Source organism: Tachyglossus aculeatus, chromosome 9 (assembly GCF_015852505.1).
Source record: "Tachyglossus aculeatus isolate mTacAcu1 chromosome 9, mTacAcu1.pri, whole genome shotgun sequence".
NCBI classification, from domain to species: Eukaryota; Metazoa; Chordata; class Mammalia; order Monotremata; family Tachyglossidae; genus Tachyglossus; species Tachyglossus aculeatus.
In genome coordinates, this window is record NC_052074.1 from 53,789,001 (window position 1) to 53,815,512 (window position 26,512).

The 26,512-nt window shown below is 43.2% G+C and overlaps 1 protein-coding gene across 4 annotated transcripts; it reads left to right on the forward strand.

Annotated features, from left to right (window-relative positions):
• The first annotated feature begins 434 nt into the window (after window positions 1–434).
• Window positions 435–25,256, forward strand: LOC119932459 (kelch-like protein 23). 4 transcript variants are annotated; one of them, XM_038751667.1, is made up of 5 exons: window positions 435–616; window positions 3,616–3,765; window positions 17,126–18,340; window positions 20,709–20,861; window positions 23,777–25,256. In XM_038751667.1, the coding sequence occupies exons 2-5, from the start codon at window positions 3,672–3,674 to the stop codon at window positions 24,085–24,087; spliced, it is 1,773 nt and encodes a 590-aa protein (XP_038607595.1). In that variant the 5' UTR covers window positions 435–616; window positions 3,616–3,671; the 3' UTR covers window positions 24,088–25,256. The 4 variants fall into 4 exon arrangements, 3 of the variants coding, with proteins under 3 accessions (XP_038607595.1, XP_038607594.1, XP_038607596.1); XR_005452313.1 differs by lacking the exon at window positions 23,777–25,256 and adding an exon at window positions 18,964–19,052 and having other exon boundaries at window positions 442–616; window positions 3,058–3,765; window positions 20,709–20,744; XM_038751666.1 differs by having other exon boundaries at window positions 442–616; window positions 3,058–3,765.
• Window positions 25,257–26,512: the final 1,256 nt, after the last annotated feature.

A 26,512-nucleotide genomic window follows, 5' to 3' on the forward strand; every position in this document is an offset into this window, starting at 1 on the left:
GATCAGTGCTTGGCACATAGTAAGCACTTAACCAAGACCAAAATTATTTTTTGTTGTTGCTGTTTTTTGTTGCCTGGCTCAAAGCAGTGCCTGCTGGCTTGCCCTGCTGCCCCGCCCGTGAGACCTGGGGCCTCAGTTTCCCCCAACGGTGGCAGAATGGCAAGACTAACCATCTGTCTCTAACAGAAAAATGTACTAAAGGAGAGGGACTAAGTGACATGTCCATGTCCTGGCCTGAATAAATATTAAAGGCTTACAGAAAATGTCAATGCATTTTATGTAGCAGGATTAAAAACCCTTCACAATTTTAGCTGAAGTAATGTAAAAAAATATTTTGTTCTCCCTCTTCTGGTCTGATGGTTTGATAGCCCCCCTTGTGAAATTAGACATTCTGATCTAGTGACCTTTTTTTTTTTGTTTGTTTCAGGATTATAAGCAAAATGACCGTTTACAAAGTACCAAATTAAAATAGAAAAGAAAATTTCAACAGAGAAGAATAGATGTTCTCAACAGTGCTTTGAGGAACGTCGACTGGTGACGACACAGAGGTTTATTTTGGCCGTTTAATTGTGACTTTATGTTGAAGAAAACTCAGTTCCCTTGGAGAACACCTTAGGTAAGGTGTTTCTCTCTGTTTCCTTATTTCTTGTCTTTGTGTTCATTAATGATTCCAGGATTAGGTACTTGAAAAATTCCCAAGACGTTAGATGAGGGGAAAATTCAGGGTAAAGAGGTTTGGGGATCACAATTCCGGGACCAGGAATTGAATCATTGAAAAGGATTTACTGGGCTGTTGGTGCAGTGCTACTCAGCTGGGTGTATGGAACTTTTTCTAGTTGAGAGACTGAAAAGTTTTGATGACCTTGGTAGCTGAAATAAATCAAGAACATTTAAGTAACTTCTTTCAGTGTTTTTATTGGGGTTTTTAGCTGTTGTTTTTTTCCCCTTCCCTATTTAGATAGTTTGTTAGGCAGGTCATGTAAGGGAAACTTATTAATCAAATCTGCTTTGGAACTAATTGATATTTTCAGGTAAGTGCTGCCGTCCTGCCCAGTGAAACATTCTTTTTCTGTATTTATTTGAGTTGTATTTCTATTGCAGCGTACCTGCCAACCTCTAAAAATTTTATTCCCCTTTCTCTCTATTGTATTTACATACAAGAATTATATCTCTTACTGCAGCATTTTTTCCTCACTGTGATATATAAAGTGTTTCGTTCCTCAGTACATTTACCTTCTCTATCAATTTTATCTGCCCTGTTCTTAAGTTTTAACTACCTTTTGCTTTCTCTCTACTGTTTGTTGCCTTGCCTTCCTTTCCTTTGTTTTAGAGCCAGTTGTTTTGCAATTTCACTGCTAATCTCCATCTGTTCTCTCGCTCTTAAATTCAGGAGACTTCATAATGAAATTTATGAACATTGCTAATTATGCTATCGCCTTGGCTAGAGCGAAACTTAACCAAAATGTTGGTAAGCTTCAGACCATAGTCACTGCCCAGCCAAAGTGCCGGAGTTAACACATAAATAATAATAAATAATTTTGGTTCTTGTTAAGTGCTTTGTGCCAAGCACTGTTCTAAGCACTGGGGTAGATGCAAGTTAATCAGGTTAGACACAGTCCCTGTGCCACATGGGGCTCGCACTCTTCATCTCCATCTTACAGATGAGGTAACTGAAGCCCAGAGAAGTTAAGTGACTTGCCCAGAGTCACACAGCAGACATGTGGCAGAGCTAGGATTAGAACCCAGATCATTCGGACTCTCAGGCTGTATCCACTAATCCACGTCCAAGTTACAATAGTGCATGAATGCTTGGCACATCTGAACTGGAACCCCTACGTCTTTTATCCCCTCTGCAAAATTGTTGTGAAACTTTTTTGATCTCTAAAACAAATTAACTGTCCTCGGGATCAAACGTCTTGTTTTAATTCTGTATATGATGTTACTCAGCATCTTACTAGTGCTGGGATTTAGAAACTGTTAAAACTAATTTTAGTTTCTCATTCTGTTTAAAAGTCAGGCAGTATTAATTTAGTTAGAGTTTCGTTGCCAAGCAATCAGTGTTCACCAGGAACACAGAGACACAGTTGAAAATATTGAATCAGAGTGCAATTAATAAATATTGCTGAGGTTGTAATAGATGAAGTTACCCCAAGTTCTTTTTGAAGATATGAATCTCTCATTTTAAAGGACAATGAATTAGACGTTCCTTCGTGTACTATGGGGGAAGCCCTGCGCAGGCTAACGTATGGCCTCTTCTCATCTGAGGTTTCCTTGGTGAAGGTGGGACCCTGGTCTCAGTCCGAGGGAGGGTGAGACCCATCCATGCGCAGTGCATGTGCACAGTCCTCCCGGAGGGATCCATGAATCTCGCACTTTCCAGGAGTTACTTGCCCTACTTTGGCCAGAGAAGCCTAGTAGTTGGAGGCTGGAGTCAGTCCTTCCCCATTCTTTCCACTTGCCCCACCACAGGTTCATGCAGAGCGTAGCTCCGTAAATGGCCCCAACCTCTGATTTTCTTTATCCATCATGGGACCTCCAGTTGCAGTATTCATCTTGTCTCTGACTTGAATCACTTTGAAATTATATAATAATTATGGTATCTGTTAAGCGCCTACTATGTGCCAAGCACTGTTCTAAGATTATATCAAACATGTAATTTAAAATCCCCTTTCCCCTTCTCTAAGATGATATCCTGTGATTAGCCCTGTGTTCTTCACCTAACGTTGCCCCAATCTCAAAGTTTCTGTTTGCTCCACTGCCTTCCCTTCCCTTGAGGATTAATTTAATCCTAGCCATAGGAACCTGATGTCTCTCAATGGATACTCTTTGTGGATACCCCTACTACCTTCCAAAACGTTAGTCAGATATGGATTTTAATTAGCAGTTGGAGGAGACTCAAGTGGCTTTTATTGTTTGCAATCATAAGCGATTTACTGTGGATAGACGTTGATTTTAGACTTTCATTTTAAAGATTTGAGATGATAAATTGAGTCTGGGATACAAACTTAATCATAAAAATGGAATGTGTTTAGGGAAATAATATTTCATCTTTTTCAGAGAAAGCCAGATCATATTCTGCAACAATGAAATACCTGCTGGTTTTTGACTTTGACTATACAATCATAGATGATAATAGTGACACCTGGATTGTGAAATGTGCACCAGAGAAAACGCTTCCTAATGGATTAAGAAAATCTTATCAAAAAGGAAATTGGACAGAGTATATGGGCAGAGTCTTTAGATATTTGGGAGATGAAGGAATAAGAGAAGATGAAATGAAAAATACTATGACTACAATCCCTTTCACGGCAGGAATGGAAGAACTCTTAAGCTTTATTGGCAAGAACAAAGATATATTTGATTGCATAATAATTTCCGATTCAAATGCCATTTTCATAGATTGGATTTTAAAAGCTGCCAATTTTCAAGATGTGTTCGATGCAGTGTTCACTAACCCGGCCGCCTTCAATGCCAGTGGTTATCTCACTGTGCAGCATTTTCATACACATCATTGTACAAAATGCCCCAAGAACCTTTGCAAAGGAAAAGTCCTCATAGAATTTATAGGTAAACAGTTAGAGCAGAAAGTAAAATATGCCCAAATTATTTATGTAGGTGATGGTGGGAATGATCTGTGCCCGGTAACCTTCCTCAAGAAGAATGATGTGGCTATGCCTCGGAAAGGATTTACTTTACAGAAGCTGATTTCTGAAAAGACTCGAGATTTGGCTCTTGTGGAATCTTCTGTTCTAGTTTGGACATCAGGTACTGAAATTCTTTCTCACTTGAAATTATTAATAGATGAGTAGCTCGTGCAACCGGTGGAGGTGGCTGAGATTCAAATTAGAAAAGTACCCTCTTTTTAAAAGGTATTTGAAGGGGTATGTGGCAGAATATTCCAAAGGTTATACATGCTGCGGCAGCTCTACAGATGTTCACCAGCGCCCACCTTTTCCCTATTGGTTAAGTCAATGGGATTTTGAATTGTTTTTCCTTTATTTCCTTGTCTTTCAAAAAGTAACCCAGCTATCGGCTAGTCAGAGAATAATACTTATTCCCTGTGCTTCCTACCCCGGTTGGCAATACAGTTTCCTGCAACGGAATCTAAAATCTCCAGAGGAGGTTTTTTAGTAGTCATTTGCAAAATATCAATAGAGGACTTTTTAAAAAGCCATAATTTAAGTAAAGTGAGTTTGAAGAAATATCTAATTTTTATTCTAAGCTCAAAGAGCAAGCAGTCAAGGGAACATTAAGACCCTAGAGAAAAAGTCAGATCGATTGCTCCCCGATGATGGGTGTGGGCATCATCGTTATCTGAAGTTCATCAGGTGGGGGTCTTCACCAGTCAGATTAGGAAAGTGAAGTAGTATTAATCCCAAAATGAAAATATGTAAGTGAATATATATGTTGTACTCATTTCAGAAAGAACCTGCCAAACAGTATTGTAAATTTTTTGAGTCCCAATTGTATTTTTAAGACTAAAATGATCTACTATATAATCACTGTTCTGATTTATATTTCTCCAAATGATTGACAAAGACCCATTTTATCCCCAAGAAAAGGTGTAGCCTGGGTAATTCCACGTGAAAACAGACTGTACTCTATAATCCATCATTTTGTAAATGTTCAAAGTAAATAAATGCTCATTTTATTTGTCTTTGTGGTAGAGAAAGTGATTTAGGGGCCCTAACAAATTAAGTCCTTTTGGGACACATCAAGCCTTGAAGAGATCATTCAGTCTAGGGCTAGTTACCATCTATAGAACTTGCGAAGTGAAGATGTTGATTTTATTTTTGTCCTGATCATGCCACGTATGCTGGGTATCCAGGTGGAAGGAGTCGTCTGTCAAGGCTACACGAAGGAGTGGAGTATAGTGATAGTGGTTTTTCCCGTGCCATTTGCCATTCTCATCTTTGCCAGCCTGTTCCTACCAGGCACAGAGTTCAGTGGATGAATAGGTAGGCAGGAGAATAGCAAGCACACTCTGAAGTACATGGAAGAGTTTTAAGGGCCGGATTAATTTAAGATCAAAGGGACTGCACCAGACTGCCACCACTGAACCATAGGATCATTACCTAGCAGGGGCCTGTCTCCTAATAAAAATAATAATAATAACAATAATAGTGGTACTTTATAATTGTAATACACTAATTATGGTATTTGTTAAGCACTTACTATGTACCAAGCACTGTTCTAAGCACAGGGGTAGGTACAAGTTGATTCCGGGTGGCCCTTTGGTCAGAAACCTTCATCACTGCATAGTCCCGAGGGGCATTCGCCTGCCTCTAGCTGGTTTATGCCCTCACCATGGTGAAGGGTGGGTCGGAAACAAATGCCACACCGAGATCCTTAAATAATTCCATTTATATCACTTATGGGCTGCATTCAGCATTAAGTGGCGAAACCTGATCACCAGATAATGAAGCGCTGAAACAGAGTTTGTGTAGAGGCAGTCCTCGACTTACAACTTTTCAAATAATGACCAATAGCATGGCCAACATTTTTAAATTTATATGCTCTTTTCAGCTTTACAGCACACCGGTTTCAAATTTACAATACTAGGTTTGTAATCGCAGATCAAGTAATTCCGCTGCTGCCCTGCCACCAACCCTCTCCAGTTGCTCTCCTGAGGATTTCCTGAACCTCCTCCTGCACCCCAAACATACTCCCCTGTCCCCAACAGGCACCCCTTCTTCAGTTTCTGTGCTTTTCATTCTTGACAGCTGCTACCACTGATCCTGTTATTACTCACAGTCCCTTCCTTGGCCCTTGTCCAAAGGCTGCAAAACTGGGCAGGAAGACCAGGGAGCCTGGGAGAAGGGGAAGAAGGAGGAGACTACAACTTTTGACCTCCCTCGCTTAATTCCACTGCCTGCCCTTCCTTAGCCAACCGCAATCTGGCCCCAGCCCCAATTTTGCAACTCCTTTTGAGAAGGGACTACAGACTGCAGAGGAGTTGGCATGGTAGCAGCGGGAGAAATAGCTACTGAGTAAAAGTCAAAAGAACAGAAACTGAATAGAGGGAAAATGGGGAGATGGAGGAGGCAGGGGTTGGGTTTGGACTGGATGAGAATAACTTGAAAGGGCCAGGGACCTGGGCAAAGGGGGGAAGAAAATTCACTCTGCTGACAGGTAAGTGGTTAGGACACCTGAAGCTCTGTTTACGTCACCAGCTCCACCTCAGTGCCACACCAGGGAACGAGGTCGGTGTTGATACATTAAAGTAACCATATTACTCATCTGTAGTTGACAATATGTAATTATGATTAATTTTAGTATCTCCATCCACAACGTTCCTGTGAGAAAATTGACTGACTTACAACACAGTTCTCAAGAATTAATTGTCAAATCCGAGAACTAATCATACTAACATTAAAGCTATGATCTACAACTTCTCTGGGTGGGGCATATGAGGAGAATGGATAATAATAATAATAATAATAATAATAATAATGGCATTTATTAAGCGCTTACTATGTGCAAAGCACTGTTCTAAGCGCTGGGGGGATGCAAGGTCATGAGGTTGTCCCACGTGGGGCTCACATGGCAGTTGGATACTCAAGCACCTGGTTTGGTAAGCTGAAATGGGACACCTGGAAGCCAGGAGGACAGACGTTAGCCTGTAAGCTCATTGTAAGCGGGGAATGTGTCTACCAACTTTCTTATACTGTACTCTCTCAAGCACGTAGTTCAGTGGTCAGCGCCCAGGAAGGGCTCAATAAATACTATTGATGATGATAGTGTAAGTGTTTCGTGAGTTCAGAAAAGCATTTTCTAAGACAGCGTTGCATCCTTTCAAGGATACAGTAAAGTTCATTATGAAACAGGGTAACATCGCTTATCGAAGTTGAATGACAACTAGGGTAGACAGTCCAGCACATCTCGTTGCAATCAAGAGCTTGGTATCTCTTTTTGAGTAAAAACATAAAGAAGATCATGAGACAAAAGAGATAATAGGACAGTACAATAAAAGCCAATGACTGTATGCACAGTCATCTCATTTTGGCCTCTTTAGCCATACATAAGCCCGGAGGTAAAATTCATTGTCGGTGGCATCGTCATCTATTATGAAGGACATGCAGGTTCCTATATATGCAAAGCATTTTCTGATTTCTGAGTTCAGTCAGTACCAAACTGGACATGGCTAAAATATGGAAAAAATGTTGAAAATTCAGTTTGTCCAAAGTTAAATGGAGTTGAAAAACAATTAATTCTCTGGTGTGATTTATGTACTTAATGAATGTATTTGAATAGTCAAAGGAAGATATGTATTCAAAGTAAATTGGAAATAATCATTGGAGAGTTATACTTACCCAAGTTGACTCTGACCCCTCTGCTAAATATACTCCATAACTGTGTCCCTGCTAGTGATTTTATTTTGGGATGTGAATTGATATTCTTCCATAGAATTTCCCAGTGAATCTGTAGGGAAGCATGGGCTGACATTCAGAACCAGATGCTAAATCCATCCTACTTGTTTGTTTTTATTACAAAAATGGAGCCTGTGTGATGATGGCTTACATGGTAACAAAATAATAACATTTACATCTTGTAACACAGACACTCGTGGAAGGTTCCTTGGTTTACAGAAGCATTGTTAAAGGAAAATAATCCACATTTTTGTTTTTATTTGTTTGTCTTTATTGAAGTTTTTGAGCTTTTTCTACTCCTAAAAGAAGGAACTCAAGTTTAAGCAGGTGGTGAAATTTTGTGGTCTGAACAGGCAAAAAGATTCCCTATCCTCAGGTCATATTTGAATAAAAGATAAACCAAGTTCTGGTCTTGAGCTTCGCTGATCCATGGAAAATAGGCTCAAAGAGCTGTCCTCAGTCGAATGACAAAATATTTAGTACAGTACTGGGAAAGTTGAACTCCTTTATTTTAAACCCTTGAGGGATTCATAGGAATCAAGGTGTCTCAACACCTACTAGTTCTTTAGAAAAGCCCGGAGAGAGGACTTAAACTCATGTGAAATCAGTTGGAATTGGGTGGAGAGTTCCATTTCGGATCATGTGTGTTTTTTTAAATGATATTTGTTAAATGCTTCCTATGTGCCAGGCACTGTTCTAAGTACAGGGGTGGATACAAGATAATCAAGTTGGATACCAAGAAGGACTCACAGTCTTAATCCCGTTTTCTGGTTGAAGACTTGCCCAAGGTCACCCAGCAGACAAGTGCCGTATGACCTAAAGTTAAACCGATGTAACCTAAAAGTTGAACCTCATACTTTGATATAATTGATGATGGTATTTGTTAAGTGCTTACTTTGTGTCCAGCACTGTTCTAAGCACTGGGGTAGGTACAGGGTAATCAGGATGGACACAATCCCTGCCCCATATGGGGCTCCAACGCTTAATCTCCATTTTACAGATGAGGTAACTGAGGCACAGAAAGTGACTTACCCAAGGTCACACAGCAGACAAGTGGTGGAGCCAGGATTAGAACTTAGGTCCTTCTGGCTCCCAGGCTCATGCTCTATCCTTTAGGCCATGGATGCAGAGAGAATCAAAGATGTTGAAAAGTATTAGTAATAAATAAATAATGCTTCAGAAGAATAAACTGGTTTCTGTTGTAGCTTCTGGGAATAAATGTTTCTCATCATGCATTTAAGCAACCAACAAAAATATTTATGAACTTGAGTGGCTGCAAGCGTGGGAATGGATGATCGGTGTAAACGGGGCTTTAGAGAATTACATTTCTAGCCAAAATCACATAGTTGGTTAAAGGTCATATTTTTACAGTTATCCAAGTACTACCCTTTGGTCCCTGGTTCAGCATGGAAAGTCTGTCTTTTGAGAGAGCTAATGACTTCTAAGTGATTTTTGAGGAAATCAGGAAACATGCTATAATGCAATTCTGAAATGAAGCCCTCTCAGTTGGACATGGGATTTATAATTGGGGTTGGGGGAGGAGGGCAAAACCTGCCCTTATCTTTAAGGATTTATATAAAATGGCCCAGACCCCAACAGTTAGATGAGTTGGAAGGCGCCACTGTCCGCCAGCCCCTGCTCCCCACCCCTGAGGTCTTCTGTCTGGTCAAGCCCCTGGGCCCATTGTCCATGGGCCCTGGCCACAAGGCTCATCTCATCTATCTCACCCGTGGCCTGCCTTCATAGCCGACAATTACTCTCCCCACCTTCAAAGCTTTATTGAAGGCACACCTCCTCCAAGAGGCCTTCCCTGACTAAGCCCTCATTTCCTCTTTTCCCACTGCCTTCTGCGTCACCCTGACTTGCTCCCTTTTCTCACCACCCCCCAGCCCCACAGCACTTATGTATAGATCCGTAATTTATATATATTAACGTCTCTCTCCCCCTCTAGACTATAAACTCGTTGTGGTCAGGGAATGTGCCCCTTATATTGTTGCGTTGTACTCTCACCAGTGCTTACTGTGGTACTCTGTACACGGTAAGCGCAAAATAAATTCGATTGATTTAGCATTCAAGCTCCTTATGGGCAGGGAAGGTGTCACAGGCCGACTGTTGTACTGTAGTCTTCCAAGCGTTCAGGACAGTGCTTTGCACATAGTAATTGTTCAATAAATATGATCGTTTAATTGAGTGATCTGCTGTATCTACAGCACCATGCTTGACACTTGGAAACATACAGTAGAAGGAGGAAATGTGGTCTGTGCCCTCAGAGAGCTTCCATAATGTGGGGAAACTGAAATGCAAGGGAAACAACACATGGAACCGGTACACAGGGATGCCTGTTTTTCATTCATGGGCTACTTGGCTCCTTTATACTCTGACACAAAGCTACCACAACCAATTCTCCCATGCGTGCAGGGCAAGGGCAGAAAAAAAATAGATGCTGGCTTAAAAGATTGCCCCTCCCTGATTCTTAGGAGCAGGATGGGGTGTGTGCTTGGAGCGTGGAGAAAGTGCATCAGTACCCATAGCTTGGTAGCTCCGAGGATCTCTGTAGCATACTGCCGTGCAGATAGTCCATCAACTCTATAATTTTTGATGAGGAGGAAGGACGGCCGGCGATCTAGTACTGCCGGTGAAATTTGCAGCAGCCCCTGCGTCGTCGTAATAGGTTTATTGAAAGGACTGGAATTTCGATGACTGAATATTCCGAGTGAAGCCGTCAGAGCTGCCGATTTCCACGATTGCCGGAGCTGAGGAAGGTCTTCCGAGCCTCGCGGTGTGAGTGAGTGGCTGGGCCGTCTCCCCGGACAATCTGATGATCATGATGGTCATGATGATGATGATGATGATCATCATCATCATCAATCGTATTTATTGAGCGCTTACTATGTGCAGAGCACTGTACTAAGCGCTTGGGAAGTACAAATTGGCAACATCTAGAGACAGTCCCTACCCAACAGTGGGCTCACAGTCTAAAAGGGGGAGACAGAGAACAAAACCAAACATACTAACAAAATAAAATAAATAGAATAGATATGTACAAGTAAAATAAATAGAGTAATAAATATGTACAAACATATATATATATATATACAGGTGCTGTGGGGAAGGAGGTAGGATGGGGGGAAGGGGGAGAGGAAGAAAGGGGCTCAGTCTGGGAAGGCCTCCTGGATGGAGAAGCAGCGTGGCTCAGTGGAAAGAGCACAGGCTTAGGAGTCACAGGTCATGGGTTCAAATCCCTGCTCCACCACATGTCTGCTGTGTGACCTTGGGCAAGTCACTTAACTTCTCTGAGCCTCAGTTACCCCATCTGTAAAATGGGGATTATGACTGTGAGCCCCACGTGGTACAACCTGCTCACCTTGTATCCCCCCCAGCGCTTAGAACAGTGCTTTGCACATTGTAAGCTCTTAACAAATGCCATTATTATTATTCTTTTGGACTGTGAGCCCACTGCTGGGTAGGGACTGTCTCTGTATGTTGCCAATTTGTACTTCCCAAGCGCTTAGTACAGTGCTCTGCACATAGTAAGCGCTCAATAAATACGATTGATGATGATGATGATGGTATTTGCTAAGCGCTTGCAATGTGCCAAGCACTGTTCTAAGTGACCTTCTGATAGGCCTGTTCTAAGCGCCAGGTTGGGCACCCGCGGAGCCCAGCAGGCTGCCCAAGCCAGGAGCTCGGGCCTCTGTTGTCCAGCCGCTCGAAGAATTCCCACAAAAACGGGAATTCCCGCAAAACTGGAGAAGCATCGTGGCTCAGTGGAAAGAGCCCGGCCTTGGGAGTCAGAGGTCATGGGTTCTGATCCCGGCTCCTCCACTTGTCCGCTGTGTGACTTTGGGGAAGTCACTTCTCTGTGCCGCAGTTCCCTCATCTGTAAAATGGGGGTGAAGACTGTGAGCCCATGTGGGACAACCTTTATTACCTTGTATCCCCCCAGCGCTTAGAAGAGGGCTTGGCACATAATGAGCGCCTAACAAATGGCAACATTATTATTATTAAAAGCATCCCGTGGATGCCTCCTGAAGTCGGTCCCCAGGCATCTCGGTAGGACCGGCTCTCGGGTGGGGCGGGGGGATCCGGCCTGGCCGCCCCAGGTCTGTCCTGGGGGGCTACCAGTTAACCCGCAGGGTGCTGGTGCTCGCCCCCCAGCCTCCCTCCCTCCGTCGGGGAAGGGGGCGAAGTCCTTCCCATCCCGGGCTTTCCGCAGCCCCTGTGGGGTTTTTGTCTGGGGCTCATTTGAGAGGAGGGGGTTAGCACCTGGGGGGGACCACGGCCCGTTTTTTTTTTTTTGTTGGGGGGGGCCCATATCAGCCCATGGCCTGGTGGATAGAGCCCAGGCCTATCAGGAGGTCATGGGTTCTAATCCCCACTGCCGTGTGACCTTGGCCCAGCCACTTCACTTCCCTGGGCCTCAGTATTTATTTTATTTTGTTGGTATATTTGGTTTTGTTCTCTGTCTCCCCCTTTTAGACAGTGAGCCCACTGTTGGGTAGGGACTGTCTCTAGATGTTGCCAACTTGTACTTCCCAAGCGCTTAGTACAGTGCTCTGTACACAGTAAGCGCTCAATCAATACGATTGATTGATTGATTGTTTCCCTCCATCTGCAAAATGGGGATTGAGGCTGTGAGCCCCTCGTGGGACGGGGATTGGGTCCAACTCCATGTGCCTGTATCCCCCACTATTGTTTAGTACAGCGCTCCCCCTTCTAGACCGTGAGCCCGTTGCTGGGGAGGGATTGTCTCTATCTCTTGCCGAATTCAAGCGCTTGGTACAGTGCTCCGCCCAGAGTAAGCGCTCAATAAATACGATGGAATGAATTGTACTTTCCAAGCGCTTAGTCCGGTGTTCTGCACGCAGTAAGCGCTCAATAAATACGATGGAATGAAGGAATTAATACAGCGTGTGGAACATAGTAAGCGCTCAACAAATACCATTATTATTATTATTATCATCATCAGCCTCGTAGAACATAGTAAGCGCTCAACAAATACCATTATTATTATTATCAGCAGCAGCAGCAGCCGCGTGGAACATAGTAAGTGCTCAACAAATACCATTATTATTATTATTATTATCAGCCACGTAGAACATAGTAAGCACTCAAGAATTACCATTATTATTATTATCCTCATCATCAGCCGGGTAGAGCACAGTGAACGCTCAACAAATACCATTATTACTCTTATTATCATCAGCCGCGTGGAATATAGTAAGCGCTCAACAAATACCATTATTATTACTATCATCATCATCAGCCGCATAGATCATAGCGCTCACAAATATCATTATTATTATTATTATTATTGTCCTCATAATTAGTCAGGTAGAACATAGTAAGTGCTCAACATATACCATTATTATTATTATTAGCATCATCAGCCGCGTGGAATATAGTAAGCATTCAACAAATACTATTTTTATTATTATTATTAGCAGCAGCAACCTCGTGGAACATAGTTATTGCTCAACAAATACCATTATTATTATCCTCATCATCAGCCGGGTAGAACATAGTAAGCGCTCAACAAATACCGTTATTATTATTATCATCAGCCGCATGGAATATAGTAGGCGCTCAACAAATATCATTATTATTATTATCAGCCGCGTGGAATATAGTAGGCGCTCAACAAATACCATTATTTTTATTATTATTATTATTATTAGCAGCAGCAGCCTCGTGGAACATAGTAAGCGCTCAACCAATACCATTGTTATTATTAAGCACTGAGTACAGTGCTCCGCACACAGTAAGCATTCAACAAATACCATTATTTTTATTGTTATTATGATTAGCAGCAGCCTCGTGGAACATAAGTAAGCGTTCAACCAATTCCATTGTTATTATTAAGCGCTGAGTACAGTGCTCCGCACACAGTAAGTGTTCAACAAATACCATCATTTTTATTGTTATTTTTATTAGCAGCAGCCTCGTGGAACATAGGAACAAATACCATTGTTATTATCAAGCGCTGAGTACAGCGCTCTGCACACAGTAAGCGTTCAACAAATACCATTACTTTTATTGTTTTTATTATTAGCAGCAGCCTCGTGGAACATAGTAAGTGCTCAATACCATTATTATTAAGCGGTGAGTACAGTGCTCCGCACACAGTAAGTGTTCAAGAAATACCATTATTTTTATTGTTATTATTATTAGCCGCAGCCTCGTGGAACATAGCGCTCAACCAATACCATTGTTATTATTAAGAGCTGAGTACAGTGCTCCGCACACAGTAAGGTTCAACAAATACCATTATTTTTATTATTATTATTAGCAGCAGCCTCGTGGAACATAGTAAGCGCTCAACCAACGCCATTGTTATTATTAAGCGCTGAGTACAGTGCTCCGCACCCAGTAAGTGTTCAATACCATTATTTTTATTGTTATTATGATTAGCAGCAGCCTCGGGGAACATCGTCAGCGCTCAACAAATACCATTGTTATTATTAAGCGCTGAGTACAGTGCTCTGCACACAGTAAGCGTTCAACAAATACCATTATTTTTATTATTATTATTATTAGCAGCAGCCTCGTGGAACATAGTAAACGCTCAACCAATACCATTGTTATTATTAAGCGCTGAGTACAGTGCTCCGCACACAGTAAGCGTTCAACAAATACCATTATTTTTATTATTATTAGCAGCAGCCTCGTGGAACATAGTAAGCGCTCAACAAATACCATTGTTTTTATTAAGCGCTGAGTACAGTGCTCCGCACACAGTAAGCGTTCAACAAATACCATTGCTTTTATTATTATTAGCAGCAGCCTCGTGGAACATAGTAAGCGCTCAACCAATACCATTGTTATTATTAACCGCTGAGTACAGTGCTCCGCACACAGTAAGCGTTCAACAAATACCATTATTTTTATTATTATCATTAGCAGCAGCAGCCTCGTGGAACATAGGAAGCGCTCAACCAATACCATTGTTATTATTAAGCGCTGAGTACAGTGCTCCGCACACAGTAAGCGTTCAACAAATACCATTATTTTTATTATTATTAGCAGCAGCCTCGTGGAACATAGCGCTCAACCAAAACCATTGCTATTATTAAGCGCTGAGTACAGTGCTCTGCACACAGTAAGCGTTCAACAAATACCATTATTTTTATTATTATCATTAGCAGCAGCAGCCTCGTGAAACATAGGAAGCGCTCAACCAATACCATTGTTATTATTAAGCGCTGAGTACAGTGCTCTGCACACAGTAAGCGTTCAACAAATACCATTATTTTATTGTTAATATTATTAGCAGCAGCCTCGTGGAACATAAGTGCTCAACAAATACCATTATTATTATTATTAGCAGCAGCCTCGTGGAACATAGTAAGCGCTCAACCACTACCATTGTTATTATTAAGCGCTGAGTACAGTGCCCCGCACACAGTAAGCGCTCAGTAAATACGATTGAATGAATGAATAATTTCTTATTATTATTATTAGCAGCAGCAGCCCGCCTGATGCAGGGTTCCGGGTCCCTCCCTCCCCCTCCCCGCCCCGTGGGCCTGTGGCAGCTGAGCCACCAAAATAGGAGCGGTTGCTTGTTGGACTCCCGCGCCGGTCCTTCCTAAAATGGTCCGGGATCGGAGCCGCCCCTCTCCGCCCCCCCGAGCGGTAAGTGTAGACGCGGGACCCCCCCCCTCGGTGTGCACCTGTCCGTCCGGGGGTCCCCCCCCCCTTACCGTCTTTTAGACTGTGAGCCCACTGTTGGGTAGGGACCGTCTCTCTATGTGGCCAACTTGGACTTCCCAAGCGCTTAATCCAGTGCTCCGCACACGGTAAGCGCTCAATAAATACGATCGATTGATTGATTGTGTCCGCGGACAATGGGCCCGGGGGCTTGAGACGGGACAAAGGCCCGTCCGGGGGCAAGGGGGCTGCCCACTCATCGAACTGCAGGCGGCTGGATCCTTCAAGAGCCTTTCATTCATTCAGTCGCATTGATTGTGTGCGGAGCACCGGACTAAGCGCTTGGAAACCACAATTCGGCACCAGGGACGGTCCCTGCCCCACAGCGGGCCCACAGGCTGGAAGGGGGGGAGACGGACAACAAAACAGGTAGAAAGGCGGCCTTCCCTCCCCAATAATAATAATAATAATGGCATATATTAAGCGCTTACTATGTGCAAAGCACTGTTCTAAGCGCTGGGGGGGCTACAAGGAGATGAGGTTGTCCCACATGGGGCTCACAGTCTTCATCCCCATTTTCCAGATGAGGTAACTGAGGCCCAGAGAAGTGGTGACTTTTTTTTTTAATGGCATTTATTAAGCGCTTACTATGTGCAAAGCACTGTGACTTGCCCAAAGTCACACAGCTGACAACGGGCGGAGCGGGGATTTGAACCCATGACGTCTGACTCCAAAGTCCGGGCTCTTTCCACTGAGCCACGCTGCTTCCCCAATCCCTCCAGCCTGCCCGATTAACAGGGATGGTGTTAAGTGCTTACAATGGGCCAGGCACCGTACTAAACGCTGGGGTGGATACAAGCCAATTGGGTTGGACCACTGTTGGGTAGGGACTGTCTCTATATGTTGCCAATTTGTACTTCCCAAGCGCTTAGTACAGTGCTCTGCACATAGTAAGCACTCAATAAATATGATTGATTGATTGGACATAGTCCCTGTCCCACGGAGGGCTCGCGGTCTTAACCCCCATTTCGCAGACGAGGTCACTGAGGCCCACAGAAGCGAAGTGACTTGCCCAAGGCCACCCAGCAGACAAGTGGCGGAGGCGGGGTTAGAACCCAGGACCTTGTGACCCCCGGGGCCCGGGCTCCATCCACTACGCCAGGCTGCGTCCCTAATGTCCAGCTGTAACCTGAATTTCCAGATTGCTGCCCAGGGGAAATGAGGAGCGGGTGTAGGACGATGACCCAGACATCTCTGGATCTGAATGAAAACAGAACAGCCCCATAGATGGCAATAAATAAATAATAATAATGGCATTTATTAAGCGCTTACTATGTGCAAAGCACTGTTCTAAGCGCTGGGGAGGTTACAAGGAGATGAGGTTGTCCCACATGGGGCTCACAGTCTTCATCCCCCTTTTCCAGATGAGGCCGCTGAGGCCCAAAGAAGTGAAGTGACTTGCCAAAGTCACACAGCTGACAAGTGGCGGAGCAGGGATTTGAACCCACGACCTGTGACTCCAAAGCCCGGGCTCTTTCCACTGAGCCACACCAACGAATTATTCAGAGGGGTCCTTTCAAGGGTGCGGGGAGCCTTCCTCCACTGGATGGGCAGGAATTGACTCGCTAGTGAGACTGTCCCTCCAAGATGCAATTCCAAAGATTTTTGTGAAGCATCCTGAAACACGTCTCTAATACCCTACAGCTTCCTGACAGTTTTAAATCGTTGCTTAAAGTAGCCAATCTATTATTATTAATAATAATAATCATATTTATTGAGCACTTACTGTGTGCAAATCACTGTACTAAGCGCTTGGGAGAGTACACTATAACATCAAACACATTCCCTGCCCACAACAAGCTCACCGTCTAGTGGGGGAGACCTAGCTGGATTCCAGTTGGTCAAACAGGGAAAGGCCCATATTCCATTATAAAGCTACTTCTACAGGGTCAAAAAATATATAAAAGTTATGGCTCTTAGGGGTTTTCATGCAGTTTCTGAACCGCAGCCTAGGCGATTAACACTATTAAGAGCAATAAAATAATTTTTAATATTTGCCTTAGCTTGCCGAGTTGAAAAATGAATGTATCGTTGAACATTTATTCCAGCAATGGCTCTTAAAGGGCAAGAAGATTATACCTATATTTTCGAGGATCCGTCCCATCCTGTGGATTTCCTGGATGCATTCCGAACGTTTTACCGCGATGGCTTATTTACCGATATTGCTCTTCAGTGTCCTTCAGGTGTGACGTTCCACTGCCATAAAGCCGTTTTAGCTGCCTGCAGCAATTATTTTAAGGCGATGTTCACAGCTGACATGAAGGAAAAATTTAAAAACAAAATAAAGCTCTCCGGGATCAGTCATGCTATCTTGGAAGGGCTTATAAATTATGCCTATTCCTCACAAATCAAAATAACTGAAAGAAATGTTCAGAGCCTCCTTGAAGCGGCGGATCTGCTACAGTTTGTCTCGGTAAAGAGGGCATGTGAAGAGTTCCTGGTAAGGCATCTTGACCTCGACAATTGCATAGGAATGCACTCTTTTGCGGAATTGCACACGTGTGCAGAACTAGAGAAAGAATCTAAAAGGATTCTGTTATCAAGATTCAAGGAAGTTTGGCAGCAAGAGGAATTTCTTGAAATCAGCAGAGAGAAATTGGTATTTGTCCTCACCAGAGAAAATCTAAATGTTTGGACAGAAGAAGCCATCATAGAACCAGTTGTTAAATGGACAGCACACGATATTGAAAAACGAATTGAATGTCTTCATGATCTACTAAACCTCATTCAAATAGATGTTGATGAAATCTACTTGAAAACTGCTTCAAGTCTTCAAAGCAGATGCGTGCTTACTGAAAATAAGCTACGATTCCTAATTTACAGTGCACTGAGACCTAAGCGTAAGGAGATTTCCAGAAGATCTACGGCTACGATGTATGTGATCGGGGGCTATTACTGGCATCCTTTATCCGAGGTTCACATTTGGGACCCTTTAACCAACGTTTGGATTCAGGGAGCAGAGATGCCAGATTATGCAAGAGAAAGCTATGGGGTTACAAGTTTGGGACCCAATGTTTATGTGACTGGAGGTTATAGAACAGATAATATAGAAGCTCTTGATACCGTGTGGATCTATAACTGTGAGACTGATGAATGGACGGAAGGCTCTCCAATGCTTAATGCACGGTACTATCACTGTGCAGTTACCTTGAGTGGCTGTGTCTATGCTCTGGGAGGTTACAGAAAAGGAGCTCCAGCAAAAGAAGCTGAGGTCTATGATCCCTTAAAAAAGAAATGGGCTCCTATCGCTGACATGATTAAAGGTAAATGGAAGTGTATTTTTTATGAGTCCCATGAATGTCTTTGCAGAATCAATCAGTCAAGCATTCGTGTGTGCAGAGCACTGTATTAAGCGCTTGGGAAAGTACAGTACAACAGAGTTGGTAGACACGTTCCCTACCCACATTGAGCATACAGCCCAGAAGGGGAGACAGACTCTAGAATAAATAAATAAATTATGGATACATACATAAGTGCCAACTTTTCCACTCTTGCCGGCACAATGCAGGATGCTGCTGCTTGCAAATATCCTAATACGGAATTTGGTACCATGGATTGCTATTTGGGAAACAGAATGGGAATGCACACCTAACGCAGAGCTAAAATGCCCTGAGCAAAGACTTGCACAATCGCATAGCCTAATTTCAAGTTGTGTATTGTCTAACTCGTCAAATTCGGTACAATCGGAACATGCAGTTTAGAAAGTGGCAAAGTACTTGAGGTCATGGGTAAAGCCAAGTTTAGCAAGGCAAGTATTTTCCAATCAGGCTGAATTGGCTCAAACCATGTTGGATTAACCCCTACATGCCTAGGAGCCTATACTACCAAGGTGGAGAGAAAAGGGGAATGCCCAGAACTCTTCTCCTGTGTCTTCCCCATTACCCAGGCTGATGCCTACAGAAAGAAGAGGAAGCGCTGGCCGACCACTCCCTGGAACAAGCCCTCTCCCCAGCCCCCTCACCCCACACTGTGATGGTGAGTGACGGTAGTATAAGCCTGGCCACCCGCAGCTGGACGGAAAGAGGAGCTGGAGCAGTTTGACAAGATCACCCCAGAATTCTTGAAATCTTTCTATACGCTCCTTCAAGGCTGCATCACTCCAGCCAGGACTGGATTCCCCTGGAGATGTTGCCAGGCTAGCTAGCTATTGAAGCCCCTGGAGGGCCAGGGGTAATCCAAGCTGCCACATGGAAATCGGGAATCCCAGATCCTGTATCCCCACCTCAGTGAGGACCCTTAGAAAAAAGGGCACAGATTGGATGGGAGGGGATGAAAGGAGGTAGGACTTAGAAATATGCCCTTGGCTGTCACGGCTTGAGGAGGATCCATGGGCCTGCCTGTCCCTTCATCAAAGTCTTGACCGTAGGTCTAATTTTATTCCAGAATGCGCATTAACAAGGAGGTTGAAAGCCATTTAACAAATCATTGAAAAGCAAATGTCTAGAGGTAAACGATCTGGAAAGGCATTACACTGCTTATACGTTGTGTACATTGCGTACATTGCCTTAACCGAGCTCTCTCCTTTACCCTAGCCCTCTGCCTTTCCCTAATTTGAATCCTAATCCTATCCCTTCTCTTCAGCAATTGAGCTTGTAGTAGTAATAGTATTTGATAAGCACTTACTAGGTGCAGAGCACTGTACTTAGCTTAGAACAGTGCTTGGAATATAGTAAGCGCTTAACAAATACCAACATTATTATTATTATTATTACTGAGTGCTGAGCAAGAGTGCACAAGTGGGAATTAGACACAGACCTTGTCCCTCGAGAAGATGACAGTGTGTAAGCAGTGTAATGCCTTTCCTAGAGTCTCCTTCTCTTTGTCAGAAGGTTTTTCCCTCAAGGCTGACAACGTTTGACTAAAGATGGACTTTGGAAAATCCTAATGGATTCTCAGTGTCTCTATCTATTTCCCTTTATTTTTTAGAGAAGCAGCATGGCTTTGTGGAAGGAGCCCGGGCTTGGGAGTCAGAGGTGGTGGGTTCTAATCCCAACTTCGCCACTTGTCGGCTGTGTGACTTTGGGCAAGTCACTTAACTTCTGTGGGCCTCAGTTACCTCATCTGTAAAATGGGGATTAAAGACTGTGAGCCCCACCTGGGACAATCTGATTACCTTGTATCCCTCCCAGCACTGAGAACAGTGCTTGGCACATAGTAAGCACTTAATAAATGCCATTATTATTATTATTATTGTTAAGGTAAAAAGCCTTGTCATTTATGTATTTCTTTATTGCCCGAAGGTACATGCTGAAGAATATTCATCGCCAAACCATTTCTGTCATCTGAAGGTTCAGTAATGCAAACAGAAGCACTGAAGTACAGATATGAAACTAGAACTATCTAAATCAGACAGTCAATCAATGCTATTTATTGAGCACTTTGTGCTCAGGAGAGTACAACAGAATTAGTGGGCACAATCTAAACCACAGAAGGCTTCGAAATTTAGTTCAGATCATTCCTGCAGTTGAAATAGCACCTTGCTTCTGTGAAGCTCAGGTTTACAGATCTTGTCAAAAGCTTGATTTGTATTCCTGAAAATGTTGACATTTTTAAGGGTTTCTGTATCATTGACTAAATCGTAATGCACTGATTTATGATTAATTTTAAGATGTGATTTTATTTAACAAACAGGTGTGGGAAATGCGACTGCCTGTGTCTTGAACGAAGTTATTTATGTCATCGGAGGCCACTGTGGTTACAGGGGAAGCTGTACCTATGACAAAGTCCAGACCTACAACTCCGACGTCGACGAATGGAGTCTCGTCACTTCTAGCCCACATCCAGGTAAATAGGAGAAATTACCTTAACTAGTATAGGCTTTCACCGCACCTGACTGCTCAGGTAGTTAGAGGTTTAGATGTATAAATTTACAGTAGGCTTTCCAACACATATTGATGCAAGTAAAATCAGAGAAAAAAAACTCATACACAAGTTCCACATATCTTTATGCTGTTTTTTGGGTCATTGGAAAAACAAAACGTCTGACCTTTGACAAAAGTACAAATATACTTTATGTTAATATGGTTAAGGGTAAATTGAAATCTTCTATATTTTTGCTATTCGATATGTTTTATTAGCATAGGCTTTTCCCTCTCGGTTTTGCCTTAAGACACTTTGCTTAACCTAACCTTAAGTGATATTTGCAGCGGTATTGTTTTTAAGGGGCAAAACTATTTTCCCATGCATATCTTCCTGGGACATGCCACGTGGATCAAGTGAGACTATAAAGGATTTGCATGATGGTCTTGTCTTGTTAGGCCTGAGAGGCATTTTTCAGGCATTTCTGCTTCCTTCTTAGAAGCAGTGACATAAGCACATCCTCCTGACAGCATCTCTGTATTTTACTCTTGATACTTTCCTCACCAGAGCCTCCATTACAGGCCCATGTGGCTAATTCTGTCGTGTTAACTTAGCACCGTTAGCAACATGGCCTCGTGGAAAAAGCATGGGCCCGGGGGTCGGAGGGCCTGGGTTCTAATCTCAGTTCGCCCGCTTGTCTACTATGTAAATTTAGGGAAGTCACTTAACTTTTCTGTGCCTCAGTTTTCTCATATGTAAAACCGGAGATTCAACTCTTAGCTTTGGGTCAAGAATATGATGTCAAAAAAAGTTTTACTTTTAAGGAAACAGTCTGCATAGAAGTGGGGCTTGCATCAGAGAGGAGTGAAGGCTGGCATGGCTCTCTACCGTACCAAACCACTAAATACACCTTTCAATTCAGAAAAATAGCCAGAGCGCATTACTCCTTTAACTGTTTAGGAAGATCCTCTCCCAGGAGATTGCTGGAAACCAGTTGTATCTTCTGGGCTGGGGAACGAGAACTCCTGACGTCAAGTTCCTGTTAGTTGATCCATTAGATCGTAAGTTCCTTGAGAGCGGGGATATGTCGATCAATTCTACTGAATTTTCCCAGGTGCTTAGTGTACAGCACTCTGCACACAGTGAGCACTCAATAAATACCAATTATTGATTGATTGATCCCTCAGTCAATTGATATCTGTTGGGGAAAAGCATCAAAGGTGCACAATGATCTTGACTAGAATAATGTGATAACTAATAGCGGTTTGAGAGAAATAGAATTGTGAAGATTGATTATTTAAAATTCATAAAGTACTTAAAAGGAAAGGCATTTTACAAAAGCATGAATATTTAAACATCTGTGAAAGTGGTAAGATCATTACCCTAAAGAGAAGAAAAGGATGTGGAAGGAAGTTCTTGCAATTCATCCAGTTTTTAGTTATAGGGGAGGCAAGCTGATTTTTAAAAAAATCTTAATCACATCTTATCCTTGCATCTACTTATTTCATTATGATTTTCCTTTCACTTTGCCTGGGGATTACTTTTTAAAAGGAAATTTGTGTCCCTGTCTGTTTTTTTTTTTGCTAGTTAATTCAAAAATGTAATTGGGTATTAAGACACTGATATATTTCCCTTCATCTTTGTAAGACATAAAGGTAAATAGCAAAAAGATCCCCACAAACCTTTTGAATTACTTTAATTTTCTGTGAAAAATCCCATTTTAAAATATTCACATAGATTAATGAAAACAATGCTTTGTTTCTCTTTCATTCTCCTACTTGAAAGGGAGACGGTCTCTTGTTTTTAAATATATGAATGTATATCTAGATATACCTATAAATGCATAAGTATTATTGCTTTACAAAAGAACATGGGGTGGATTTACTGGCACCTTTTGTTTTATAATAATGATGGCATTTATTAAGCGCTTACTATGTGCAAAGCACTGTTCTAAGCGTTGGGGAGGTTACGAGGTGATCAGGTTGTCCTCCGGGGGGCTCACAGTCTTCATCCCCATTTTACAGATGAGGGAACTGAGGCACAGAGAAGTTAAGTGACTTGCCCCAAGTCACACAGCTGACAATCAATAATGATGGCATCTGTTAAGTGCTTACTATGTGCAAAGCACTGTTCTAAGCGCTGGGGAGGATACAAAGTGATCAGGTTGTCCCACGTGGGGCTCACAGTCTTAATCCTCATTTTACAGATGAGGTAACTGAGGCACAGAGAAGTTAAGTGACTTGCCCAAAGTCACACACAGCTGACAACTGGCAGAGCTGGGATTTGAACCCATGAATAATAATAATAATAATAATAATAATAATAATAATAATAATAATAATGGCATTTATTAAGCGCTTACTATGTGCAGAGCTCTGTTCTAAGCGCTGGAGAGATTACAAGGTGATCACGTTGTCCCACGTTGTCCCACAGGGGGGCTCACAGTCTTCATCCCCGTTTTACAGATGAGGTAACTGAGGCCCAGAGAAGTTAAGTGACTTGCCCAAAGTCACACAGCTTACAATTGGCGGAGCGGGGATTTGAACCCATGACCCCAAAGCCCATGCTCTTCCCACTGAGCCATGCCGCTTCTCGAACCCATGACCTCTGACTCCCAAGCCCGTGCGCTTTCCACTGAGCCACGCTGCTTCTATGCTGGAGTTCTAAGAACTCAGACTCCTAACGGCTGTCATCAAGTCATCAACGGCTGCCATCAAAAGATGTCATTAAATCCACGCCCCGGCCTCCATCAAGAACTGCACGTCCAAGAGACGTGTTACAGCCGTGATTCCCCCTCTCAGATTTCAAGTGTAATTCTGTGATAATTAAAAACGTTGTTAGTTGTTTGACTCCTCATCCCGTTTGCACTCTAATGAAATGATTTGTTTCCTTTTTTAAAGAATACGGGCTGTGTTCCATCCCGTTGGACAATCAGCTGTACCTTGTTGGTGGACAAACCACAATCACAGAATACTATGACCCTGAGCAAAATGTGTGGCGAGAGATCGCTCCCATGTTAGAAAGGAGGATGGAATGCGGTGCGGTGGTCATGAATGGCTGCATATATGTAACCGGAGGATATTCCTACTCGAAAGGAACGTATCTGCAGAGCATCGAGAAGTACAACCCCGAGCTTAATAAATGGGAAATGGTGGGTAATCTTCCCAGTGCTATGCGTTCACACGGGTGCGTGTGTGTGTATAACGTCTAAACGGGGCTGCAATATGAAAACTGCTGGGATTTTGATCACGGTTGCCTGCGGTGGTGAAAGTTAGCCAGGACCAGTGGCCCGTTGTACCAAGAGAAGAGTAAATGCAGGTGCGGCTGTACCTGTGAGACAGAACGGGCACTTTTACGTTTTCTTTCCCTGTGGCAAGGGTCCGGGCCAAATGCCTCGCCCTTCCCACTCTCCCTTCCCGCCTCCATCACCACCAGAAGCCCACTTTCCCAGTGGGGACACCAATGCACTAGTGCACAGTCCGGGAGAGCTGGGGAGGGAGACAGGGAGGTCCGGACACCGGGTTGGCCCTGTTATTCCAAGCTGGATATGGGCGTGAGAAGGGCAGGGAGGGAAGTGGCAAAGCCAGGTAGATAGGAGAGAGGGAGGAAGCGTGAGTGAAAGGAGCAAGGAAGAGGATGAGCTGCACCTACCATGGCTTGTGGTCAGTGAAACAACTTTCTCTCCCTTGTGACGCAAAAGGGACACCAGGAATGAGCGAGGAAAGGCCCGCTTCCCGGGCTCAAGCACTGGATAAGGGTGTCAATAACGCCTCACCTTGCCCCACACCTCGCACCCCACACCCTACAGCTCCACAATCCCACACTACACACCCAACACCTCACCCCCCGCCACAGCCCCACGGTGCCCCTCTGCCATTCAGTAACTTTCAACCCTGGTTTCTCTCACCAGCAGTGGCTCCGTGGATAAAACAACCTGTCTGGGCCCGATGGATGTCATTCAGGAGATTGGTGTTACCACCATAATTTATAGATTTGTAAATTATCGTGAAATCTTGAGCTTAGCCTGGCAGCTTTCAGTATTTATAGGGTTGAAGGTGGTCAGTAGTTTCTAAAATGAATATTCCCTCTTTCCTTCAGCGTTAGTACTACTGGATATAAATTAAAATTGCAATGGGACACGTGATTCCATCTGTTACGCACAGTTCATCTCAGGAATCAATTTAGCTATAAGGAAAATTAAATGAAAAAAACCCACTTTTTACTTTCATGAGGATTAGCCTAGAAATTTTTGGAATGCATTAAAACCTCTGTTCAGTTTTTCTTTCATTCATGCACGTTATCCTTTCCTCGTTAACCTTTCCTTGTATTTATTTGCTTCTGTTTTCCCATCAATAAAAGGAGGATACTAATACCTTTCTCTTCTACCTCATGGGCTGTTGGGACGATAAAATGGTGAATGAGGACGTCCTGTAAGTGTGAAAGTATTTGAGACATGCGAAACGGTATCCTATACCGGCGAAATATTTTTTCTATTTTATCGTGTTGTTGTTGACCCTGCGTGGGAAAGTCCACACAGGTTGTCGTCTGTGAATTTGCCCAGGGGAGAGTGGCTGAAGAAGAATTCCCTCCTGCCTCCCGGCCCTTCTCCACCATCAGCCCCTCCTCCTCCTAATAGCATAGAGACGCAGTGCATCCTATTTCTTAGGGCATGGCTCTGATAGCACATAATTCTGAATATTGCGGGGCAGGGCTAGGGCTAGGTTTGGTGGCAACAAAACACTCAGGACTGAGTTGCTGAGTCTCTAGATTGCACAATGTGGGTGTCCTCTCCCCCTCACACCCCCCCACACACTTTTGCACATGGGTCTCCAAGATAATGATAATAATAATGGCATTTGTTAAGCACGTACTATGTGCAGAGCACTGCTCTAAGCGCTGAATAATAACAACAATGGCATTTATTAAGCACTTACTATGTGCAAAGCACCGTTCTAAGCGCTGGTGAGGTTACAAGGGGATCAGGTTGTCCCCCGTGGGGCTCACAGTCAATCCCCACTTTACAGATGACAGAAACCCCGTCCCACAATGGCCTCACAAAACCCCCATTTTACAGATGCGGTAACTGAGGCCCAGAGAAGTTAAGTGACTTGCCCAAGAGTACAGAGCAGACAAGTGGCAGAGTCGGGATTAGAACTCGGGTCCTTCAGACTCCTAGGCCCGGGCTCTATCCCCTAGGCCATGCCTTTTAGACTGTGAGCCCACTGTTGGGTAGGGACTGTCTCTATATGTTGCCAACGTGTACTTCCCAAGCGCTTAGTACAGTGCTCTGCACACAGTAAGCGCTCAATAAATACAATTGATGATGATGATGCTGTTTTTCTACTTAAAATGCTTAACTCATTTTTTCCTCTTTCAAAATAAATTACCCATACAGGCAGTCCTCAGACTTAAGAAACGATTAGTTCCTGAAAATTACCTGTAACTGTAAATGGAAACTGTTTTTCACTATTTAGCTTCTTTAAATCTCACTGGGCATGAATTGGTGTATTTGACAACATTACTATTGTGCTCATTTATGATTATATAATCAAGTCTTATCAGTTGGTAATGCAATTAAGGACTATGTTTTTCTGCATTACTCCTTAGATGCTAATTTTTTCATGATTTTCTTAAAT